General features: G+C 33.0%; 1 protein-coding gene across 2 annotated transcripts in view; it reads left to right on the plus strand.

Annotated features, from left to right (window-relative positions):
• The window catches only part of Ppn (proteoglycan-like sulfated glycoprotein papilin), a 458808-nt gene that overhangs the window by 425210 nt on the left and 7196 nt on the right, over positions 1 to 26402 (plus strand). For both annotated transcript variants that reach the window (XM_071598156.1, XM_071598157.1), the window contains exons 28-39: positions 1091 to 1273; positions 5982 to 6191; positions 7044 to 7214; positions 10113 to 10343; positions 10561 to 10761; positions 11420 to 11632; positions 13460 to 13633; positions 18139 to 18384; positions 18509 to 18721; positions 19314 to 19438; positions 20851 to 21001; positions 24530 to 25003. In XM_071598156.1, the coding sequence (XP_071454257.1) occupies positions 1091 to 1273; positions 5982 to 6191; positions 7044 to 7214; positions 10113 to 10343; positions 10561 to 10761; positions 11420 to 11632; positions 13460 to 13633; positions 18139 to 18384; positions 18509 to 18721; positions 19314 to 19438; positions 20851 to 21001; positions 24530 to 25003 (2592 nt within the window). The remainder of the gene's footprint in view (positions 1 to 1090; positions 1274 to 5981; positions 6192 to 7043; positions 7215 to 10112; positions 10344 to 10560; positions 10762 to 11419; positions 11633 to 13459; positions 13634 to 18138; positions 18385 to 18508; positions 18722 to 19313; positions 19439 to 20850; positions 21002 to 24529; positions 25004 to 26402) is intronic.

Below are 26402 nucleotides of genomic sequence, written 5' to 3' on the forward strand. Positions count from 1 at the left end.
GCAGAGCAGCATGAGATCATAGCAAACATATTAGCAGCATTGTAAGGCAGTGGTAGTGGTCTCTTGGTATTTGGAAAGTAAACAATTTCAGCAGATACTGTGTCCACCATAGCAGTCAACCTCTTAAAGGGATTATCAGAAAAATGGTATCTCATTCAAAAACATTATCCATGCAACCTGTAAAATATGGTAATAATTACAATGGTCAGAAGTTACAAGATGTGGTTTTTTGCATTTTGACAACTTGCTCTAAGGCCATAATATTTCAGTCCTCCCTTAAATATTTGATGTTAGTAGCATTTCGTTGTCATGTTCAGTGACCCTAGATAGAGGTTTCTGAAGCAGGGTGTACGATATTTCCAATAAAAGGATTATAAATCCACAATTAAATGATTATGAATTGGCAAATCTAATCAGTCATTTATCCTGTAAAACTCATTTTTTCTTAGCTATTGATTAGAGAGATTCAGAAAACTTTATTTATGATTTAATACTTTAATTAAGATTGTTGTGATATTCTTCTCAATGACATGGCAACTGTACAATCACGTATTTTATCCATTAAGGGAAATACCATGTGATATATAGAGGTAGAATATTTTGATGTGCAATACTCAGTTAAGACTTTCCAATACTATTCATCTTGGAAATATGAATTAATATATGACCTTAGATCACATTACTCCATGCAAATATTGTTATTGTAGCTGTGAGCAAACAAAAACAACTACTCAATTTTTCTATTTTAGAAATGTATAATACAATAATTAAATTTAATCAGTAAACCAACCAAGATTTCAGTAAAAACATCTTTTTGGATATGATTCTCTTTGTTCAGTTTACGACTAATGCATTTTGAAATCTATTGTACGAAGCTTGTAAATGTGTACATAAAACCTCTTACATACAGGTAAAAACTCAGTGAAAAAATAATTTTCTTACTCAATGGCTGATAAGCATCTGGATGAACTATGTCGTATTTTTACTGTAGTTCTATGAAATCACAAATAAGATTGAAACATCATGCATCACAATTAATGAGTTTGCATGTAAAAAACTTGGTTTTCCATAAAAATGAATTTTTTTGCAGTGACTGACATATGTGCTCTGCCAAAAGACATGGGTCCATGCCCAGGATCTCTTTTGAGATGGTATTATGACTCTACAAGTGAGACTTGTAAGCAATTTATGTATGGTGGTTGTCAAGGAAACCCTAACAGGTTTCGTAGTGAGGATGAGTGCAGGAGCAGGTGTCATGTGACATTACAGAGAGGTATTTCATTCTGAAAATTTGGGGTCGTAACTGGTGCTCTGTTATGTCTAACTCATCCTTGGTAGTAGTCATGGGTTAGAATTTGTGTTCTTGTAGGATAGGAACGAATGATCTGGTGTATGTTCTTGTAATTAGTGTCTTATTAGTTGCATCTCTAACTTCTGGTTTGTAATTCACCAACCTTGTGTACTCATTGTGTTTAACTGAAATGCTGTCTGTGTAGTTGGGAATTCTTCTTTATAGGTATGTTGGTGAAATTTGATTTTTCACTGTGGGAATATAACCATTAATGAACATATTTGTTACAGATTTGATGCTGATTCCTATTAATAAATGTACTTAATAATTCAATGTAATGTTCCATGCTAATGAGAAATCACCTTGGTCATTTCCAATGGGTATTAATTTGTAAAAAAAAAAATAAATCAAAGGCTCACCGAATAACCCAGAGGAATATTCTCCAAGTTTTTGATTTTTTCATTTAATCTGTTTGCTTCTAATTTCAGAATAGATTATTTTTTGATTGATCATTTGTGCATGTCAAACCTCGTGGTATGTGTGAAACTGTTGGATTTGTTGATGATGCTTACTTTGCCACAGCAAAAGTTTTCCTGTGCAATATAGAAATATTATTCTCAGAGTAGTTATTATCTTTTGATTAGCTTGATTATTAGTCTAGTAAATGGAATAATCATGTTATCTGGTACATGTTTGTTAGATGGTTTCCATAAAAATTGTATTTTAGAATAGATATGCTTTTTTCAAACTTTTCAGTGGTAGAGTGTTAGTTTTATTTCATGTAAATGTGGACTAGGCAATGGTGTTTGAATTATTGAAGAAACTTGTTTCAAACTATCAATGATATTATCAGAACATAAAGTAGAGTCAAAACTTGATGGGTAACTTCTTCATTTCCCACTTATTGAAAAGGTTACAGATATGTTTACACCTTGGGGAATAAATATTGGAAGTTTCATTCATAAATTTTTCAAGTGCATTATTTTAAATTCAGTTTATCTTTAATATGCAATTAAATTTTTCACAGTTTCATTCACTTACTGGAAAAATGAAAGTCTTGGTAATAGTTAGGTGAATAAGGAAGACAGCAATATTTGGTGGAGTTGTAATTGTCCAAGTAGAATGATTTTAGTTTTTCATTTGCATTTTGAAGCTAAGTTTTCTTTAGTAAAGCTGTCGCAGCATAATCACAATTTTCTAAGCCCATGGAAGAAATATATCATTGCATTTCTAGTTTTTTGCCATGAAATTTTAAAAATTGTTTTCACATTTTGCCTCATTGAATTTTTTCTGCCATATGATTGTATTTAATTCATTGAATCGGTTACCTTAGTTTGATTCCAATTTTTTGAATCCCTAATTCATGTAAAGTCCTCTGTGGAGCAATAAGCAATAAACAGTAAACATGGCATTTTAAATCCTTCAATGCCATACTCAGGATTCCAATATAAATTTTCCTTGATTTTAGAAAAAAGCTTGGATGTCTACACAGTCCCTGAAAATTGTCATTTCATGGAAATATCACTTTTTTTACAGAACATTTTTAAATTATTTTGAAATTGACAACATGATGAAAAAAAGATATATTTCATCATTTTAATTTAATTCAAATTACATTATAATGGAGAATTAGGACAGTGCACTTGCATCACTCTAATTACTGTCTGACCATGAGCGTTCAATGTTTGAATAATTTGTTTTTTCCATTACTTTTGAATAATACCAGTCTAAAAATGAGGGTTATTAAGCTACTAAAAAGATATACTGTTAATGAATATTTTTCATTTAATATCAATAATCTTACAACACAATTTCTTTTCTTTTTGGTTAATGGTATTAATATTAACCATATACTGTTAATTGGCATGAGAAAAGGAGACAGGAAATAATGGTTTTCTTGGTGGGCCTAAAAACTTAAAGTGGGCATGCAGGTTTTTCATTAATATTTTATTTGAATTTTTTTTGTGGAAGTATTAATAGTTTTGCATGAGACTAATCGAGTGGGTTTTAACGTTTTGGCCACTTTATGTGTATATATAGTATGTATGTACATTCAAATTTCTTCATCGTAACATGTTTTGCAATTCACTCATTTGTCACTCATTTTATTTGGAATATTTCTTCATGAATATATGTTTGCCAAAAAATTAAATGAGGATGAGTTTCTATTGTTGTTGAATGACTGCATGAAAAAATTGCATGTGATTTTTGACCACATATTTCTTCTGCCTGTTCAGAATTGTGTGCCTTACCTAGAGCTCAAGGCAACTGCACAGAGCGTCTCCCGAGATGGTTCTTTGATGGCTCAGAAAACAGGTGCATGCCATTTTATTATAGTGGTTGTGAAGGCAACTCGAATAGATTTGAAACTCAAGTGGAGTGCGAAGAAACCTGTCCACCTAAAATAGGTGAGTGAAAAGACTCAAAAGGAGAGGTTTGAGTACTGCTCAACTTGCAAGATTTTGGTTGTTCCATCGTAAGTGATGGTAAGGCAACCATTTGAACTCTACTGCTATATCATGTACAGTTGGATTAAAACTCTGGGATGAGTTTCAATGGGAGGAGAAAAAATATATATAGGTACTGTGACAAATCACAAAACTTCTTGTTCAATTTAATAAAAAAATCTTATCCTGATCTTTAGCATCATCTTCATCAAACAGAATCATCCTATCTTCATTGACTTTCCACAAAACACCCTTTTATATCCAGATTCTTCATTAGGAAGTAGCCATCTATCAATGGAGTTGGAAGGGATGTGATTTTACGTTGAAGGCACGGAGATTTCAAGTGTTCCCTTGACCTAGTTAATAATTAGTGTTTAGTGAAGGGGTTACTATGAGTCCTTCAAATTTAAGAAATTCTTTATTCCCAATTTGAGAAGTAAGTGGATTAAAAAAACCCCATTTCCTTTCAGAGGATACTGTGAGAATGTCTGATTGATATGTGGGACACTTTAAACTTTTAGGTATCTAAAATAAAATAAGTTTAATTTTTTCATCTCAGTTGACTTAAGTCACTGATTAATACAAAATTAAATAATCTCAAATCAAATCATTCCAAATTTGATTAAAAAATTTGTGAATTTGATAAAAATTATTCGCTGATTCACACAAATTATGAAACATCATTAATTAAGCTGCAATTATGGTACATTTTTTTAAATTCAGAAATTCAAAGCATTTTGCCTAGTCAGGAATGTTTTACTTATCGTTTTTGTCTTCATATTTACATTGAAAAATCAGCAGCTACACCTATATCAATGTTTATTCATGGTGTAGAATCCCAGAAATTCATCATCTTTGGGCCAAAAACCTTTCAGCTGCTTTGTTTCCCTGTTCTGAAGTGTAATTCATGAACTCAAGTTTAAATGCAACATTTTTTTTAATCGTCACCCTTAAGTTCCCATAAGGTCGGACAACATTGTTCAACCATTGGGTTTTAGCTTTAAAAGGCCTATTCTCCTTTTTCATCCAATAAAATTCTCCTTGCTCTCTCAAGTCCTTTTCTCCCTCTTTATTTTCCCTGTCAAATATGCCCTTTCATCCCATTCCAGATCTAATTCCTTCTACTATCAGATGAAGTTTCTCTAGCCAATTTGGCAAAGTCAAAGCATTTTCTTATGTTTCATGCATCTGTGACTCAGCCTTCAAACTTTGCATTATTGGTATTTATCATGCACACACAAACTCCAGCTCCTCAATTATGATGATCAAATGTGGTACGTATTTCTTTTCTTGTGATATATCCCTTAATTATTGGTATAGCATAGTTTTTCCAATCATGATCCTCTTAAATCTCATATCCTCATCCAGTATTTTGTTCATGTCTCTCTTCTCATTTTCCATATATCCATGCCTTATGGCATAAAAAAATTACATGAATATGTGTTTGGATTGTATGCTGTTTAATATGGTGTTTAGATTGAATGTTGGAGATGGATTGTTTGGATGATGAATGCTATAAGAAGCCTGTACCGTGATTTAATAACTTGGGGCACCAAAATTGCATGTCCTATCTGTTTAATTAATGTCTGCATAATTTGCAATCAAAATATTGTTGGTATCATTGCACAAAAGTAATTGGTATAAATTTTCTTTGGTTCTTGCTCATTCTCAAAATAAAATTTTATATCTTCTCATGTCCGATGTTATTATTAGCGTGATGAAGAAAATTTGATGTGTCGTGAACTAATTCTAATAGTGCATTAATAGGGTGTTCTATGTTACCCAACTAACACAGTACATGTGTATGAAGAAATATGCATATTCATGAATGTTCTGAGTCTTTTGTGAAATATTTGTGTGAGGTTCCTGAATAATTAAGAATTGATATTGCATGTGGGGTGTTGCATAAATTTACAAAAATAAACTAGTAACTTGGGATGGTTTTCCTAATATTTTTCCATGTGTAATAATATATCAGCAACAATAATAATTATAATTTAAGCAGTCATGTCTTAACAATTTTTCCATAACTGATACTCACCTTTTTTACAATAAAAAATATTCATTTACTGTAATTGATACCAAATTTGTATTGGTTTTAATTTCTTATCAAATGAAAATATCATGAAAAGTTTATTATTAAAATATTATATTTTTTATAATAATTCAATTTAAAATGAAGATACAAATAAATCGTAACATTAATCAATAGTTTGATAAAATATATTTAAATTTCTTCTCAGAGCTTGACACATGCATGATGGCTGCTTTAGTTGGTGAGTGCAGAAATTATACTGCCAGATGGTATTATGACTCATATGAGTTGAGATGTCGTCAGTTTTATTATGGAGGATGTGGCGGCAATCAAAATAACTTTTTAAGATTAGAAGATTGCCAATATCGCTGCACTGCAGGTTACATCACAGAAGCACCAGTTCATGAGTTCCGAACAGGTAGGCACATATTATTTCTATGAATTAAGTTATTACTTTGGTCAATTCATTTCTTAAGCTTTTTTGCAACACTTTTTTTATTTTCATAAATTAATGACCAATTAGGGTGGAAAAAACAAATGCTTATTGTGTTATCTCATGAGAATTGGTGCACTTTAAAAATGTTTTGATGAAAGAGAATGATTCTGTTGGGCTGCCTGGCCCCAAGTTGGCATAATACTGTTTGTCTTCAAAACTTGGCCAAACTCCTATATTTTTATGCAATGAGATTTTAAATTTAAAAATTTTTCACAAAGTTATGGGCGGATTGTACTTATTTTAAACTCTCTTTGCCTTTGAAATATTAAACAAATACTGGAAAATGATCGTGGATGCAATTGAGAAGCATTATCGTATTTACTTCTTTAAATGCATATGTCAGTTCCCATCTGACAACACCAATGCTGTGTGTGATGTTTCAATGTTAAGTACAGTGTTTTAAATCTATGGAACAGCAAATAGTCATAACTTATGCATATGAAAACTGTGATATCCTGACTTGTTATGAGGATAGAAATAGACCTCTACAAATTGTTCTTTGATGAAATATTCATAATTAGGTTAAGCGAATGTAATGCATTTCAATTAATGGAGATAAAAGTAATCACATGATGAATATGAGTTATTTCCAGTGCATTAATGTACAATATATACAATTCTTTGATATCTGTTCTTATCATTTTTTTAATGGTTCATAAGAGTGAATCAGTTAACTACTTTACTATCAGTTAATCAGGTACAACTTACAAGTGCCATCGATTATAATGTTTCTCCTTTCACTTGCCAATAATTATAGCACTTTTTGTTCTTCAGAGTTCTGCTTTAAACCAGAAGAATCAGGACCATGTTCTCAAACATCTGAAAAATGGTTTTATGATAGCCGTGACGGTGTTTGCAAACCATTTACTTATGGAGGTTGCCATGGCAATGAGAACCGCTTTGAAACAAGAGCAGAATGTGAAGCTTACTGTGGCAATGCCCAAGGTAAATCATTGGCAGTCCCCATTATAAATCATTTGACTCTATGTTGAGAGCATTACATTTATTCTGTACAACTTGGAATAATTATGCAGCATTTAATGACATCGAATGTAGAGCATAGAAGTTATTGCATTTTTAATACAAGTATATATGAAATGAGGTCATTGGAATTTGTTGATTGCAGCTGAATATGTTATCTAAGCTAAGAAGAGGTTGAATGACCAAATTTTCGATTGAAATTCCAAATTTTTGACCATTTATTTTTACTGAAAATTTTTGCTATAAATAATGAAATTTTAAAAGCCATCAACTATATTTTTCATTCAACTAGCATGCTTTGTGAAGAATCTTAAACTAGATTCAGTTATTAGAATGGAATCTTAATTTACGGCCAAATAAGAATAAGATTAGGTATATTTGGTAGGTAGGTTGTCAATGGTAATCAGCAACATATCTACATAATTATATTCCTACGCTCAGATTATACAATAAAATGAAAAAAAATAGTTTATGAAGGAAAAGTTCTTCCTTAAAGCTAACACTTTTGAAAAATTATTTGTTCAAATTTATTCATAAAAATGTTTATAATTGGACATTTTGAATTGAACATTTTACGTGTATATTGGTAATTTAAAAATATTATTAGCTGTAGTCTACTGGTTTAGGATGAGTTTTTGGTGGGCCATGCCACTGTTCACCACTGTCATTTTTAGTCTGAACTAACTTGACCCTAATATCCCTAAACCCCATAATACATGTTACAATAAATATGCATAGAGTCAGTATAGTTTCTAGCTCCCTTAAATTCACCCTGAATTTCTATTTGTTTCTGCCCTCTACCTTGCTTTTCCCACATTCTCCTCTCTATTACCATTTAAAGCATCCCATTGTGTCTCATTATCTTCTGCATCCTCCTGCCTTCTTTTAATTTCTTACAGCAGCTGCCTCTCTTCCCCTACTGCCTGCCTAAATTTCATTGTTTGTTTTCCTTTCTTTCCATTTCAATTTTGCCATTCATCTCCAAACCTACATCTCAGAAGCCTCCAATCTATGCTTATCTTCTTGCCTCATTGACCAACGTTAGCAAGCCATACAGAAATATTCTCCATAAGAAAGTTTTAACTGGCCTTTTCTTAAGGTCCCTGCCATCAACTTCCTCTTTTAAAATGATTCATTACCTAACCCATGTTCCTTCTTGTGTCCTTACAAGGGTAATCTGGTGTGAGTAGAAATATGGAATTGCAAGCCATTGAATGCAGAAGTTCACTGTAGGCAGTTGTTTGAATCAGTTTTGGTGTGTGTATTGTTAGAAATAGAACAATATGAGTATAAAATGCGATATAATTCTTCTTAAAAGAAGGTTTAATGCCAACCAGAATTCATTCTAGGATTGTAAAATTGTGTGAGGACTCTTTTTCTTTAATTAACACCATAAACAAATGGGCAGTCTAGTTTAAAATAGGCTATGAAAGCCTCCAAGATGATCCATGAGAAGAAAACTGAGCTGCTGAACTGAACTGAAAACTACAAGCACACTGGAAGTCATCGAAAAAATATGATTTTGGAACAGTATTAGTAGCTCTAGGGGGAGGTGACTGACAGCTGAGGTCATTTGCGTCACTAGGGATGAATGGAAATGGAGGAAGGGTGGAGAGAAACTTAGTATCAGCATTAGCCTATTCTTAATAAAAGGTGCCAAGGGGTCCACAGTTTAGCAACCCATCTGACGGAGGACATACTTGCTTAAAGTGCTTTCTACAAAGCACCTCAAGTAGGGATAGGGATGATTTTGGAAGATTGGTATATGAATGTGTGCAAAATTACCAATACTTCAAGGATATCAAAAGAATTCATCAGTTATATTTTGCATGAGGAACTGCAGTTGACCATACTGTGATGCTTACTGTATGTTAAAAATGCATTCAAACAACATTTTCTAAACAGTGCTTGTTATACTTTACGAAAAGGAAGAGTGATTTTCTTCACTGATATGTGACAATGGATGAAACATGGATTCTCCATTACAAACCAGAAGCAAAACAACAATCCATGCCATGGATAGAAGCTGTTTTCTCAGCTCTGAAGAAGGGAAAGATGGTGCCATTGGCAGGAAAGATCGTGGCGTTCAGTACAGTCTAGTGTAGTGCCAAAACCCATCAAAAACCTACCCTAACCTGGTAAACTACTGCTATGTATAAAAAATATCATTCTTAACCGATTCCAAGACATGGTGCATACGTATCTTCTAGCCAATGGTGTGGCTTTTAACCATTGCAGCCCTCAAAATTGACTCACAAATTTTCAGACCGTTATTACAGTATGACAATGCCCACTCAGAAAATCATGCAAAATCATGAAAATGTACAATGAAACATTATTAATGGCTTTTTTGGTTGCTGATAACTGTGATGAAAATTGTTCTCATGGATGGCTTATATCCTCCCAAGGTAATAAGATTTTTCCAATTAGCCACTATCCTATCTCCAATGGTAATATCAAGAACTTGATTTTTTTATGATTCTTCACTCCTGTTATGTGGAAATTCCACAGAATTTTTCATTGAATGCACTGATTACGAAATGAGATAATCTCTTTCACAGTTTTTTAGCCACATATACTGTCTCATTATTGACTTGATATTCATACTCAATAGAAATATATCAATGTAATTATTTTTAGGTATATTTTTAATGAAGCCTATCATTTATGCTCATTATATATTTCATTTATAAATGTTTACCTCAAAGTTGCTGAAGATTCCATTGCATATACTATACATATTTCCTTTACTTGTAATTCATTACCTATTTTTCTTAATTTTACCCATTTGGAGTTAAAATTTGTAGATGCAATTTTTTTGCAGATTTATAGAATCTAATTTTATTTAAATTCTCCCATCAGATGTCTGTGTGCTACCAAGGGTTGTGGGCCCTTGCAGTGGCAGCTTTCAGCAGTGGTATTATGATCAAGACTCTGACAGATGTTATCCATTTGACTATGGTGGCTGCCAGGGTAATAGAAATCGATTCAATGATCGCGAATCATGTGAACAGCGGTGCCAAAGGAGAATAATTACAGAACCTCCTCAGATTCCACATTTGCCTGTTACTGAAGCCCCAGCTCATGATACACGTAAGAAAACGGTTCATTTGAAATGATATTATTGTCACAATTCTCTCATAATTATTGGATAAATCAGAATTTCTATTTATTTTATCAAATCCATAAACCTTTTGCATAGTCTTACATAGTTTCATATAATAGAGAAGCACAGTGTTTGCTTCTCTCATTGGCTTTAGCTTTGCCATGTATTTTCCAACACATTGTTTCATTATCCTTTATAATCCAGGTATAGATATATGTAATGCACCACTGGATGCTGGTGAATGTGTTGATCATCCTGATTATGATAGTGCAATCACTGCATGGTATTACAATCCTAACCAAGGAGAATGCCAAGCCTTTTCCTTCTCTGGATGTGGAGGCAATGCCAATAGGTTTACTACTCAGGAACAGTGTGAAAGACATTGTGGCTATTTTAGAGGACAAGGTGAGTTGAATTTTGTATTCTTTTCTCATTACACTAAATATATTAAATAACATTTTTATGCAATTGTAAGAGAGACTCTGTGCACAGAACAGGACCTCAGTGATTACAATAAGAGCATTAAATTTTTAAATAAAGTTTATTTTTGAGAACATGGGGCATTTAAAGGAGACATAAAGAAGGGAGGTAGACATATAGGCATTTTAAATTTGTGCAAGGTGATTTGGACGTGTTATATGGATTGCTGCTCTGGTGATTGTAAAGTAATTCATACTGGTGATGAGAGGAGTCATTGTGGGGTTGCCATAGAACTAAAGAGGAAACTAGAGAGAAGAGTTTTGACTAGAAGGTAATAGAGTGATAGAATCTTGGAGAGTAATAGAATCTTTATTAGTAGAGATAAAAGCAGACCCAATCAATCTAGTGGTAATCTAGGTGTTTATGTTGACAAGTAACTGCCAAGAGTAAGATGTATGAGGCCTGTTCAAGAAAAAGTGATCCTACATTTTTTATGCACATAATTTACAGTGGACAAATTTATTTTTATATTGTATGTTAGTTTACTGTGTAATGTTTATGAGGTGCAAATTCAATTAATGTTACTTGAATGTCACATCAGCAGTAGCCATTACAATCTGAATTTTATTTTTCAATCTTCCAGATGTCTGCAGCTCCCCACGTGATACAGGTCCATGCAGAGGAAGGTTTGTAAAATGGTACTATGATATGGTGACTGGAATATGCCGAGAATTCATTTTTGGTGGTTGTGAAGGCAATGGTAACAGATTCAGCTCTGCATTAGAATGTGAGGCAGTTTGTCATCACAAAGAAGAGTTGCCACCAACTGGGAATGATACATCTGTGTCACATCAAGGTAAAGTTAGTTTTCATGTCTTTTTATCATGGTTCAGCATTAGTCAACAATTAATTTCAGAGCCATGTCAAAATAGTTTGCAATAATGAAATATTCTAAATTACTTTGTGCAGAAATATGATGTTCTAACCAGGAATTTCACCATGAACTGTTTGCTCTGAAGCTCAGATAATTTCAAAAGCCATTAACGCTAAATTCCACGTACCAAGTCTCCATTGAAAATATTCAAGTCTTTATAGGATCATTATATTAGTTTAATTTACATATACTTTCATTTGAATAGATAAGATACTGTCATTAGACAGTATCAAAATGAGGCTGCCAATTTTCCAAGTATCATTGGTATATAATCATAAAAAAAACAATATGGACTTCATACAGAGACATATATGAATGTTTGGAAATAATAATAATGCTGAATAGGAATACTAAAATTTTTTAGGGCAAAAGTTTTAGATAACAATATAACAGCTCTCACAATATTCTTAACCAAGTTATGGGTGAAATGGTAATCTTTTGAGAGTGCCCCTGAAATATTGTTACGTAGCAAATGGTCCCCATTTCTCAGATTCCAGAACTTCAGACTTTCAAGCAATCTTGATACTACTAATTTCAGGTAAAGATGAACTACTCAGTTAATAATATGATGTAGTATCCTTTAGGAACATTTTCAGTGGTAACTTGCTTGTTGAAGTTTCTACTTACAAAATAGAAGTCATGTGAAATGATCGAAAGGAGTAAAATCGTGAGCATATCAAAATTCCTACCTAAAATAAACATTTTGGGTATCATATCTTGTACACAATACTCTTTTCCACCAGGTTATTGTCTCAAGACAGGAATAGGCAATTGAAGTAGGCATTTCATAATATTTACTTTTTCTATTTCTAATGCAGTCAAATAATCATTCAAAAATCTTAGTATTCCATACCAATTGTGTCATTCTGAAATTGAATGAATTAAGCCTTGTCAAGATTTTTATATGCTGGAGATATATTATTTTGAGTTGTGGTAGTTGAGTTTTGTGCCCCTGAAAATATAGATATATTTACACTTTTTTTTCTCTTCATTGCTAATTGTCATTAATCGATGTTTTGTGGCATATTTCAATACATGATATAATAATATGATTCATAAATAAATATTGAGCCTAATACCTGAGATGCAAAATTTTTAAAGAAGTACTAAATCCCAACCTGAATATTGAGTTGTAAAGTTAGCTGTTAGCATCATCACAGAGCAAATAATGAATACATTCATCGTAATTTGAACCTATTTCATAAAAATGGCCCCCTGAGAAATATTTATTTTGAAGTAATCTAGGGCAGCAAACACTACTAAAATGGTTACACTTTCGACTTCAAATAAAAAGAGCTGTTTTTTTTAACAGCTTTACTACAAGTCCAGGCAAATTTTTTTGTCAACTGTAAAACTCTTGCTACAGAACATTATTGAAATACAGTTCACTGATTTATTTATGTGGGGTTCTTCCTTGCTAACTGGCTGCCAGATTCCACCAAGGCTTATTGTTAGAGCTATCTTAAAGTGCTCTAACACACACTCTAACTGATTACCGGTTGTCTAGGAACCACATCACAAATGAATTGTCATAATCTACAAAATGTAAAGTTAATATCCTAACATTTTCCATAGCTTCTCTGATTTTGTAGCTTAAACATATGTATACGTAAAAACCATCTCTCATAGAACATTTTTAAATTCTCTACACAATTCATATGAAACAGCATTTTTAAAAGAATCCCCTTTGAAGGAGATAAACAATTCACTTTACATGTTAAATGAACTCATGAATACTCACATTACCAGCTGTCTGCCGTCAACCTGTCGACATTGGACCATGCTCTGGTAGCTTCAAGCGATGGTTCTTTGATGAGGAAAGGAGAGCATGCACTGCATTCATCTATGGTGGTTGTGCTGGTAACCAGAACAGATTCACAAACTATGAAACTTGTCGAAGTTTCTGTTCTGTCCTCATGGGAGGTATGATTCCATGGAATAATATAAAAGCAACTGTACACTTATGTGCCTTGAAACTGCACTGCACTTGTCTACTCTTGCAAATAAGAGACTGCACTCAATAACACATTTACCATGTCATTCTGTTTTAACACCCAAATCATATTTCACCTATGTGTATAGAAATCACACTTTATGACATGCTCCTTGAGGAATGAAGCTCTCATTATTAGCAGAGCAATAAATACCATAAATTGGAACACTTATGTAATTTAATTCATGCTAAAGTACAGATATAACAAGGGAAAATTTAAATTAGAAATGTGCATATTTGAAAATACATATACATATGTAACTACGAGGGTCATCCGGAAAGTAGTACCCGTTCGTGAAATAAAGACACAAAAGTAAATATTAACAAACATAAAAAATTTTATTTGAAAGAGGATACTTTAAACTACTTCTCAACATAATCTCCAAGCAAATTAAGGCATTTGTCATAACGTGTGACATGTTTCTGTATTCCTGCTGCATAGTCCTTCGCCGCCAGCTCATTGAGATACGCGAGGGACCCATCTTGCACAAATTTTTGCATAATGCAGATGGTGTTTAACAATTTCATGAACAATTGTTCGAGAAACATTGGGAAAATGCTCACAGATGTCATCAATTGTGACGCGCCGATCGTTCCTCACGAATTCGTCAACTGAGCTCACCAGTTGGTCTGTAATGACAGACGGTCTCTCCGAACGCTCATCGTCGTGTGTGTTCCCCCTCCCCATGTTGAAGTTGCGACACCACCGCCGAACAGACGACTCGTTCATTACATTGTCTCCATACACCTCCTTTAATTGGCGATGAATATCACATGGGCGAACGTTTCTTGCATTGAGGAATTTAATCACTGCCCTCACTTCACAACTGGCGGCGTTCTCAATTTTTTTAAACATTGTAAACAATCACAGAAACAACACAGGCAATGCTAGCGTCACGCAACTTGGCTCAGAGAAGGCAGACAAGCCACTGAAGCTATCTGACCTCGTCCAGCGGCTACTCGCGTCGTCAGCACTTCATGACGCACGAACGGGTACTACTTTCCGGATGACCCTCGTACATCCACGTACAAATCTAAAAAATGTATGACACAATTTGACTTTATTATATGTTGATTGCACCTAAATTAAATGGAGATAAATAGGCTTTACATATGTAATTTAATTAATATTTATCCATGCATAATATTCAATTTGGATTTTTAAACAAAATCTTTCTAAATGTTGTCCAATTGAAAAACATTTGTCTCTCTTCAAATCTTTATCAACATTCAACTTGTACCCAAATTGGCTACCTTTAAAATAATCTGCATTTGTATCATCAGGAATAATGGACATAATTAATGCACATTTTTGCTTGAAAAATCGTTAAAAGATCAGGAGATGTAGGTTCCTCCTCTATATGGATAGCAAAGAAGTACACTGTTATGTTAAGGCTCCTTATTAAGTCATATTAGGAATATTCTTCCCAAAGTATTGATTTATCATTATTATACAAAGTAGGTAAAATATGCTATGGAGAAACAATATCCAAAATAAAAATATGAATAGAAATTCTTTGCTGAGATCAGAATCTTATATGAATGTAGGTAATTTACTAAATTCAAAAATTGATTTTTTCCACAATCCAATATCTTATTATTTATATTTTCATATATAACTGTAGGCCTTAATGAAACTTTAACTTTCAAAGTAATTAATTCCATAGTGAGTTTTTGAAATTTTCCCATTTTGGGGAGTGGTCATAGTGGTAAGAAAGAGAGAGTTATGGGATGGAGCACACAAAGTACCGTCAGGTATCTTGTATCTGTATTGATATTTCAGTGTTATCATCTAAACCCTGATATAGTAGGTGTCAGGAATACCTGTTTAAATTTTGGCTCGGTTTCAAAAATGGAAGTCATTAGCGTAATATATTCTCATTATTACCTTAATTAATATTTCTTATTTTAAAAATATAATTCAAATTGGTACTCCAAGAAAAACAGTCTCTGATTGTGGAGAATATTATACTCATATTTAGCAATCTCTCATCATTATTCCAAGGATAATTTTGATCAAACGAGTTCCTGTAGTAGGTGTTAAGATTCCATGGTAAGTAATTTTAAGAGGTGTCAAACATTTGTATTGCCTTGTGGTTTCTATCATAGCTTTCCATTTATCATATCATTTTGTGTGCTAAAGCATGCTTATATGTCACCCAAGAGTCATAAATTGATTATTCAATACAATTTGACTTTGGGTAGTGAGCTTACTAATACATTTTAATGTGCTACATGTTAACTTTTCTCATGCTTCATAAATGTTATTCTTGTATATTTGTATATAAATATCTATATATTCTCAATTTCTATTTAAATAGAACTTCAATTAAATTATATTTAAAGACGATCAATTTTAACTATTGTTATATTATATGATCATTAATTTCGTATATCAAATAACTATAGTTCACCATTGGTTACAGCAGAATGAAAACCACAAAAACTATGAGTGGCATTACCTTGCCCACTGTGCAGATAATATTATTGCTTACCTCCACTAACGTCAGGATCATTCTTTTTGAATCAAGTGAAAACTCTATTTTAATTGAGACCTTAACACTTTTGAATATTGACTTAATAGTGAAAGTTGAAGCATAATGATTGCAATGAAGGTTTTTTTAGCAATGAGATAAATGTCATGAGAGTGTGTTGGCTTTTTAAAATTATAATCAGTTTTCATTTTGATTTTAATTAGATTTTTTACTCGTTTTCTAAACTTTACTCCAGGGAAGTGTGTGGAGCATTTAAATCTTTCTTTTCAGGGGTTATGTTTCATCATAAGTTACAGTTTGATCAACTTATTTGAGAGCATCTTGTCATTTCCATCATTGCACTCACCACAAATAATTCTACGTACCCTGCATCTAGAAAAAAAACAATATTCAAAGTCTTTTGTTGAATATATAGAGAATTTTTTGTGTTTTCTTAAATTTTATGAAACACTCAGTGTGATAAATCTCTGTTTAACTTCAAAATGAGAGTTAACTGTTATTTAAATAATTTTTAAATAATGAGTTTATTTTTGATTTCAAATCCAAACGTAGGTATGTCCATACAATTTTTGCAGGAGTGAAGAGTTCCCATTGATCATTTTATAACTGCTTATTTATATTATTATTATTATAAATACACATGTGCTAATAGACATTGTCAGGTGGCACACAAGTCCCAAATAATTGCAAAATATAATACATAAAACCAGACAAACACAGATCTCTTTAACAAAACAAGTGAATCCTCATCCCATTTACAACCAATCAGCAAGAAAAAAAAAGATACATAAAAAAAATTAAGCTATAACATATAATACCATACACCACACATAAATCAAATTTTTACATATATACCTTACGATACGATATATTTAAAATGGTAGGAATATGTCTCTGATTTTTCACAGTTAAATGGTTACAAATGATATTCACGCATAATAATAATATTTTTCATCATAAAATATGATGAAGTAATTATAATTGAGAAAAAATATTACTGCTCATTCTAAATCTGCTGAACCAAAGAATTGGAAATACCATTTTGATAACTATCATGTGTGTTAATCTCATGCAAATTGTAAAATATTAACATTTCTAATGTATATTGTTTGCATTATATAGTTATAAATCTCTTGTGAGTGAGTTTTCGTATGTGACTGATAATAAGACATTTAATTTCCTAGGGCCATTTATGTTATAGTACCAAGGTGATATGGGGTTCATTTTCTGTCAGTAATCCATTAGCATGGGATGCTAATATGTGCATGTTATGAATAATTCTGCATTCTCGGGCTTCACCGCATTGTTGTTTGATTCTGACAACAGTTTCTCTCTTTCAACATCTTCGACCTGAAGACGCCGAATGCAACTTCGGCGAAACTGTTGTCAGAATCAAACAATGACGCGGTGAAACCCGAGAATGCAGAATTCTTCAAACCACCGCCGCAAAAACCTACGCAGCCATGTGCATGTTATGTTTTCTTAAATGGCTTTTCATCTAATTCGGCAAATGCTGGGCTCTAGCCCACCCATACTCCCATTCTAAATTCCTACTTCCCTGTAAATATGCTGCAAAAAATACTAGATGGTCAATTTGTCCTCAGCAATTGCACTCATTCCAGAATAAGGCAGAGAATCTTTTATGGTTACAAGACTGCTAAAATATAATTTTAAAATGTTAAATGGCTTGGCTATTGACTGAAAGAAAACTATCATTTCCACCCCTTTTAAAACAGCAAGTTACATGGTAACTCTTGTTATATGGTAACCATCAACAGAGGGGAGTGAAATGGTTAGATGTCAAGATGATATCTCCAAGTTTTTACATTTTTAGTAGAAATCTTCGTAACTAGGTGTGGATATTGATTTCCATGAAAAAGAATCATGTTTTAGAATAGTTCCATTTTTCAATAGTTAACTGGTTTTTATTTTATCCTCAGTGGAAGATAATGAAATTCATACCAGGCCTGAAAAGAGTGATTGCTTGGAAATTCGGGAAAGATGCAATCAGCTCCAATGTGCGTATGGAGTGGAGCGTTCTGTCGATGAGAAAGACTGTGAGGCATGCCGCTGTCATAATCCTTGCGAAGATCACTATTGTGCAATTCCTGGAACTGTCTGCACAGTGGATTTGTACTATCCTCCAGAGTCGGATGAAGCTCAATTCCGTGCTGTTTGCCTACCTAGTGAGTAATGGTGTTACACCATTGTTTCATTATATTGACACAATGTAATTTTAAGAAATTTTAAAAGTTTAAAGAAATTCTAATGAATGGATATTGAAAATGTTACTATTTTTACTTTTCAAAGCTACCAAGTCTGGCCATTGCCCTCATTCATCATTAATAACATCTCAAAAATGTCAGACTGAGTGTCACTCTGATGCAGACTGCAATGGTCCAGCCAAGTGCTGTTATAATGGCTGTGGTCATGTATGTGTGCCACCTTCTTCAGAGGAAGAGTTGACTACTGAAGGGCCTCCTAGAAGGCCAGTTTCGGAAATCACCACATCGTTGTATGAAGGTACAGTAGCATTTTGTAATTTTCTCTTGGAACTTAAAACTTTTGATATGATACTTGAATGCCGATCCATAAATGTAAAAGTTGAAGGAGAGAGAAATAAAGTCCTAATGAAGCAATATACGTATTAGTTTTTCCCAATTCACTCTATCAAACGGCTTTTTTGAAATCTACGTAACAGGCAAATACGCCTTTCTCTCGATAAGTGATCTCATTACTGCATTGGCACGCGCAAGCCTCTCCCCTTCCTAAACCCAAACTGATCACCCCTTAAATAATCATTTGCCTCGCTCTCCATCCTTTTGTTGATGATCCTGAGAATAACTTTAACTGTGTAGAAAATCAAACTTATTATTCTGTAGTCCTCACATGATATAGCCTTTGCCTTTTTTGGAATAGGAACTAACACTGATCTCCCAAAGTCTTCCAGCCAGATCCCTTCCTCATAGATACAATGTTCAGTCCATATAGACTCTTCTTCCCACATTTTCCTAAACCTTGTAGTAGTTCTGCAGGAATGATATCTACCCCCACGGCCTCTTATGAAATGAAAGTATTTTTACATTAATTGCTGTGACTTCTTTTTCTTTCACAGAGTCACTTAGAATATTGCAGTCTGACACTGAGGTGGCCGCTGAAGAAGGAAGCTATGCAACACTAAAGTGTGTTGCAGTTGGGCGACCAATACCCACAGTCTTATGGAGGAAAAATATTGATATTGTGAGTAAAAAATTCACTGTGATATTTCACTGTATCTTTTCAATTTGAGAATCACTTTTCATCACTCAAATTTATGTACCTACTCATTTAAACCATTTGAAGAAAACTTTTGAAAAATCTCTGGAACCTGCAAACCTGTATGGAGCTAAATGAAGGGTGTCCTTGGGAGCAACATATTTTTTACACCTATTTGGAATGTATATAAAATTGTTATTTCACTTTGTTTCTAAATACAGAGAACTATTTTAAGAATTCAGCCCTCACACTAATGAGTTGGTGTAATTTGTATGTTAGATATTTGTTTAGTACATTGTTCTGTCGGTCAGGCATTGAACATAGAACATAGTCATTAAGATATTCAGAGCATAGAGATAGAACATTAAATGAAAATACGCACTCTCTATTTGCATTACTTTTACAAAATATTTCAGTTTTTCTTTTTCTTTCATTATTTTTAAATCAATGTCATGAAGGAAGAATAACATGGAATAACTTTCAACTGATGTCATTTAACAGCTTGATATTATTTTAGGTGACTAAAAAAACTGTTCCTCAAGGAGAAACAAAAGCATTTGTTTTGTTATTCAGATTGCCATGCATGCAGATTAATGCTCTGATGATCGTTTTGACAATTGTTTATCACACCCCATATGTAGACAATGTATAAGCAAAAACTAATTTTATTGACTCATTATACATTAAGTGGACAAAAAATACTGATGTGAATAAAATCTAGGGAAGATAACAAATAAAAGTAGTCTAGTCATCTCTGATGGGTGACTGGGGTTTTCATGAATTCTAGATTTTATAAATGTAAATTTTATCTTTTAATGCATTATTTAAATAGAGATTGCTCCAGGCTATACAAATATTATGTGAATTCAAGGGATGTGTAAATTCCTAGTGTAAATTTGAGGGTTCATTGTAAGTACATTTTGAATAACATGATAGGGCCACATGATGATACTCCAAATAGAGCAGCTAAGAAAATAACCCCTCTCCTTTAAAACTACTCTGAATTTTTTCCCTTCATTGTTGGACAGAAATAAACATGTTTTCAAGCAATTTTTAAATTTAATCATCAAAATATTTTTACGTTTTGGAATTTCTCTTTGGAGAAATTTATAAGGGGATTCTTTTTCCATCCTGTCTCCAGCCCTCATCACTCTGGACGTGACCCAATTCTAGTTGGTGAAGATAGACTTAATCCCATGTTTATTTGGAAGAAGCAAATAATTACCAATAATTTATCATTATTTACATATTCTAAATGAGTGATTAGTATTTTTGGGCCTCTCATTTTCCTCTTTTGGCTCCTGCCATAATTTAAAATTAATGCATATATTAAATCATTTTGTAGTATCTTATCATTCCTGTTATTGTACTGATTTTGATGAATGTGTGTATTCTAGATTGATGGCACAGACGCAAGATATCGTCAACTTGGAGATGGTTCATTGCAAATAATTGGCCTGACAAAGAATGATGCTGGTATATACACTTGCTTGGCAAGCAATGGTGTGGGCAATCCAGTCAAACAGGATTATAGATTAGTTGTTACAGGTATGAGCGCAAAATTATTACTTTTTCTATTTTCTCATAATTCTGAATTAATACACCAAATAACTTTGCAATTGAATTGAATTTGAATTGAAATTGAGTTGAATTTGCAAACATATATCAAGAAAATAGATATTTTTGGGAGATATTATGTTCATCCATTCATCCTTATTTGTGGAGCAACTTTTATATTGCTTAACTTACCTGTCTTTGAAGTATCAGTGACATATTTTGTTGATTACCTTGCAAATTGCCTTCTAAGATATTTTTCTAATCCAACTATGAGGGAAAAATTGATTCATATTACATGCTTACCATGAAGGTAATTTTTAAAAAATCCTCGGGTGAAATTTTCTAAGATGTATTTCATTAAATTATCATAACTGATTGGTCTTAATGGCAGGCTGGATCATGACACTAAAGAGCTACAATAGAATTATGCCTTATCTGAGGACTGAAGTTGTTTCTAAACCTACATGAGGAAATATCAAATACTTTATGTGGTGGATAGTAATTATACCTATTTTCTCCCATGGAAATAGTCACTCAGCTCATAATACCACTCTGCTTGGAAAAAGTAGAAATTGACCTTACAACATACGTAATTACATTGTGGTGCAAGGAATAGATTAGCATTTAAAATTATCACATAAAATTATAAACGAGCAGCCAAAGTATAAAAATATGTTGCAATTTATTTTTTAAGTCAAAAAATATATTATCTTCCTAAAAAATACTAGCTGAAAATAGGTTGAATAGAGAGGAAGATAAATAATGAGCTCACACCTATGGTGAAAGAAGCAAGGAAGTCACCTGGTGAAATGTATATAGGCAGAAAATGCAGGTGGATGCAAGTTTGCAATATTGGGCAACATAGTGCAGACTGGTTGGCTTATGCTTAAAAAATGTGACAAAATTTTGCATTCTAGCATACAAGTTACCAACAGAAATTATTGCTGGAAATAAATTTAATTTTTATTTACCTTTGATAGGGTGGCCACTCATTCAGGGAAAAGTTGGGGATAGATCAGTATCAGATAAAGAGACATTTTAATATTTATATCCAAAACCAACCATGAAATATCTCAATTACTAACAAATGTTATTACTACAGCTAGAATGTTCATATTAACCAATGGGCAATCTTGTTTTGTATAAAATTAGATTTGTTGGTAATCTTCAAGTTAATGTAAGGTTCAAATTAACTAACAATTAAATTTAACAAGGCATTATAGAACCAGGCCTAAATCCCAAAATCTGTGCTAAATAGGATACAAAATTGAGAGTCTTTGACTAGAATCACTCTTGACTTCAAATTAAGCAGGAATTAAGTGCAGTATATTGCTAATTATCCAATTTTCATTCACCTTTTGGTAATAGCAAGAGACATTGATGCCCATACCTTTTCCTCTCACCACAATGTTAGCCGCTGATGGCATCAATCGGAAAACTATTACTCTCCTAATTGTAACTCATGCAAGTTGAGGATATAACGGTGCAATGGGGATTATTCCAATATATTGCTCTATATTAGCACAACCTAAACAAATGGCTGGATATTTTTCTTTGGCTGATGTTTGGATAATCCTATTTTCATTTCCATCGGAAAGAATTTGAAAAAAGGGAGTTGTCTAATTTGGCTGTACTGTGGAACCTTGCTTAACCAGCATAATTCAGTCTGGAATCTTATTGTAATAAGAATATTGTATAAAATAATTAAAAGCAAAACACTCATTAATCAAAACAATTTTTCATACATAAATTATTCCAAATATGATAATACGTTCCATGCCAATAAAATAAATCATGTACAAGGTTTATTTAAAGAAAATTATGTTCACATGGTTCAGGATTGTGAATCATCTTCATCTTCTCTTCTGTCATGGAATGAACTAACCTGGAATGTGAATTCAATATGTAGAAAACCAAAAAGAATTGACATAATTTGTTTATTATTTGTGATACATTCCAAAGTCTTTCTTACTCGGAAATTGTCTAGAGACATTTTTTATTGTCAATTCTTCAAAATCTTATTGGAAATGCGACACAGCATTATCATTAAATAAAACTGTAGTACTCATAGCCACTGCGGCCACCAGGGACATTTTTATAACTCTGCACAAAATGTTATAACTTTACACGAAAAAATCATAAATATATCTGAACACAAATTTGGAAAAATGTGTGATCATTAACAACCCTAAGAAGCTGGCGGAACAGTGCTAAACACAAACCAAAATACCATACATGCAATCATTCCGGGAATTCTCCTCTCCTGGTTCCTCATAATGCGAAACTTTGCTTATTAAGCAAGCCATGAAAAAAATATTTTTAGTTTGCAATGCCAATTGCTAAATGCATTTTGTGAGGTGCTCATTAAATGAGGTTTCAGTGTGCATAAACTGAATGTCCAGTAAGATAGTGTTGGGTATTGACTGAATGTACATTATGTAGTCACAATTTGGCACCTGCAGAGGTTAACAGAAACTATTAGTTTTGAATATTTTGGAGTAGGGTGACCATAATTGTTTGTACCTAATCATAACATGGATTTGATGCCATCAGCAACCAAATCAATACTCTTTAATTCAAATAGCAGTTTTCTCAATAGTTAATGTCTAAATCCAGCATAGTCTATGCAGATGTTATTTTTTTAAACTTACTACTGTATCAAGGACACATCTACCACAAATATGGAGGAATGTGATTGAGAAGCTAAGCTAGGCCTTTAATTTGATCTTACCAATAATTTTACATTATCAAATCACTAAAATCTTGGGGAAATGTACCCTAATTTTCTAACATATACATTCTCATCATATAACAATGGTTACATGCACAAATTTTAATAGATAAAGTTAACTTTTATAAGCTTTAGATATGTATGAGTTAATTTTTCTCATTAATTCTGCAGTTTACTATTGTTGAGAAATGCAAGTGATCATCTTTTTATTTCTGGCCGAGGGGTATGGAATTCCATCTTTGTAAAGTTTAATGATGGCAACATAAAATAATGTTTTTAATCAAGGACTTGTTAAACTTTTATTTGTTCCCTTTTGTTGTTTATCATTTGATAAACTCTCTCCTGAACCTTGTGATTTGTACTGAAATTGGTCTTTATGAAGCTGTTTGCTTTAAATAAATTAATATCCATTTCCTGGGAAGATAAGCTAATATGCAAAATTTGTCTTATTCACATTCCTCCTTTGTCAATTTGATCTTTCAGAACAGTAATGCAAATTGAAACTTCTGTTTCACACTCTAAGTCCATCTTGTATTTGTTTCTCGTACCGTTCTCTTGGATTTTGGAATGTTCTCTTTGAATCACTGGTGGTCACCTGCATTTTATCTCACTTCATGTCTAACTCATTGGTGTTGGGTTACGTATTGTCCATCCGTATTGTAAAACTAATCACATGAGCTTATTTAATCAGCAACAACTCTCCTAACCTCCTTCAAATGTATTCTTTTATTTTTGTGGTGATGTGCATGACAAATTAACACTATGCATGAACATTAATGGATGAGCAGAGCCTGAGCCTCGTGAAGCTGCAGTTATTGGAGATGAGACGACATATGTTGTGGTGACCTTGTCGGTTCCAACTACTCTCCACTGTCGGGCAATTGGCTGGCCGCGCCCATCCATCACATGGTGGCGTGGAGACCGCATGCTTCCACTCTCTTCAAAACGTTATGAGCAAAGAAGGGACATGACCTTACTGCTTCGGTCCGTGGGTCTTCAGGATCTTGGGCCATACACATGCCAGGCCTATAATGGAATTGGGAAGGCAGCCTCATGGACAGTCACCTTGCAGGCAGTTGGCCCTGTGGCCGGTCTGTCACCCAATAGTCCCTATGCACAGTTCCTAATTACCCGCCCCGAGAGAACTGGTCCTATCCAACCATCTAGACCTGTACGTCCTGTTCGCCCAGTTCGTCCTCCTACCCAACCTCCCCGTTTGCCAGAGGTCACCCCCCCACAAGGTCCTCCCCAGCAAATACCTGGTGAGCTATTATTTACTTATTTTCTGTTGTATTCCCTTTTTCAATTGGTAAAACGTTTACATAGAATGAGATGGTAGTTCACTTAAAATGGTATCAGTTGCTGGATTTTATTTCATGACCTAAGTGAGAGTTTTGATATCCATTCATATTAATGCATATGGAAAGTTCTAAAATTCAAATTTTTCTTTTGCCCTGCCTTTGCTGATTATAATTCCATGCGTTTTTTAGCAATATTACATACTCAGATTTTGTTTCTTTTTAATACGCCAATTTTTACATTAAAAAGTGTTTAAATAAAAAAATTATGCAGGGTTTCAAAAGATATTATACTCTTAAAAATAGAAAAATATAATTATTTTTTTAATACAAGGGAAATATAAAAAAATTACCATAGTCTTGGTAAATAATGTAATTAAATTTTAATTTATTTGGAAAGGAAAACTATAAACCATCCCATCCTTCAAGTAAGTTTTTTGTTGTTGCATGGGTATCTGAAGGGCATGCAGGATTGCCCCTGCAGGGGTGTGTGAAGCATGAGTTTTTTTCCTTTAAATGAAATCATGAATTAAATATTAAATAAATCTTAATGAACAGATGGTTACAGAATCAAAGCAGCGATTTTTTCATTAATTTACATTTCTTATATTGATAATAAATATGACAGTGTAAGATTTAATGAAGAGCTGTTCATGGAGTATGTAGCTGGTATTTTTAAAATGCACATTGCTAGCCAAAATCAAAATTTTCCATTTAAAGAAAAATACAGGTGATGTTTACTTGATGGAAATTGCACAATAGTGAATATTAGCTGCGCAATGTAAAGTGTGGCATCTTTTCTGACCACACATGCAGTAATATGAAAAAAAATCAATTTGGAGCGCCTATATTGGTCATTCAATATTTGACATTATTTTCTCTGAAGGTCTTTATTATGAGCCTGCTCCTTTATTTGCATTTTTTATTTTGAAGATGTTAAATTGCATCTAGAGCCTTTTCTTCTTATACTTCTATGATAAATAATGCTAAAATTTCATAGAAAACCAGTAAAAAATTCACCAAAATAGATATAAAGCTGCTTAAAACTTGCAATAGCCATCAGTAAAGAAGAATGTGATGCAGTTATCTTACCCTTGCATCTCTTAAGGAGATAATCAAGTATTAACACAAACTTATCTCATCCTGCTTCAATTCTGTCAGTTTGATGCAAAATATAAGAGGAAATTTTGCCAGGAAATATAAGTCAGTGTTTTTCATGAGCTGTTAAATTACTATTAGGTAGGTAGGTATGTATTTTGACAGACCTATGTAATGAGTGTATTTATTATTAATTAGTGGAATTTAAATGATCATTGGAACTAATATCTTTTATGCACATATCAATTTTTAATTATCATCTTGA

Source organism: Hetaerina americana, unplaced genomic scaffold, assembly GCF_022747635.1.
Source record: "Hetaerina americana unplaced genomic scaffold, ioHetAmer1.1.p SCAF_9, whole genome shotgun sequence".
NCBI classification, from domain to species: domain Eukaryota; kingdom Metazoa; phylum Arthropoda; class Insecta; order Odonata; family Calopterygidae; genus Hetaerina; species Hetaerina americana.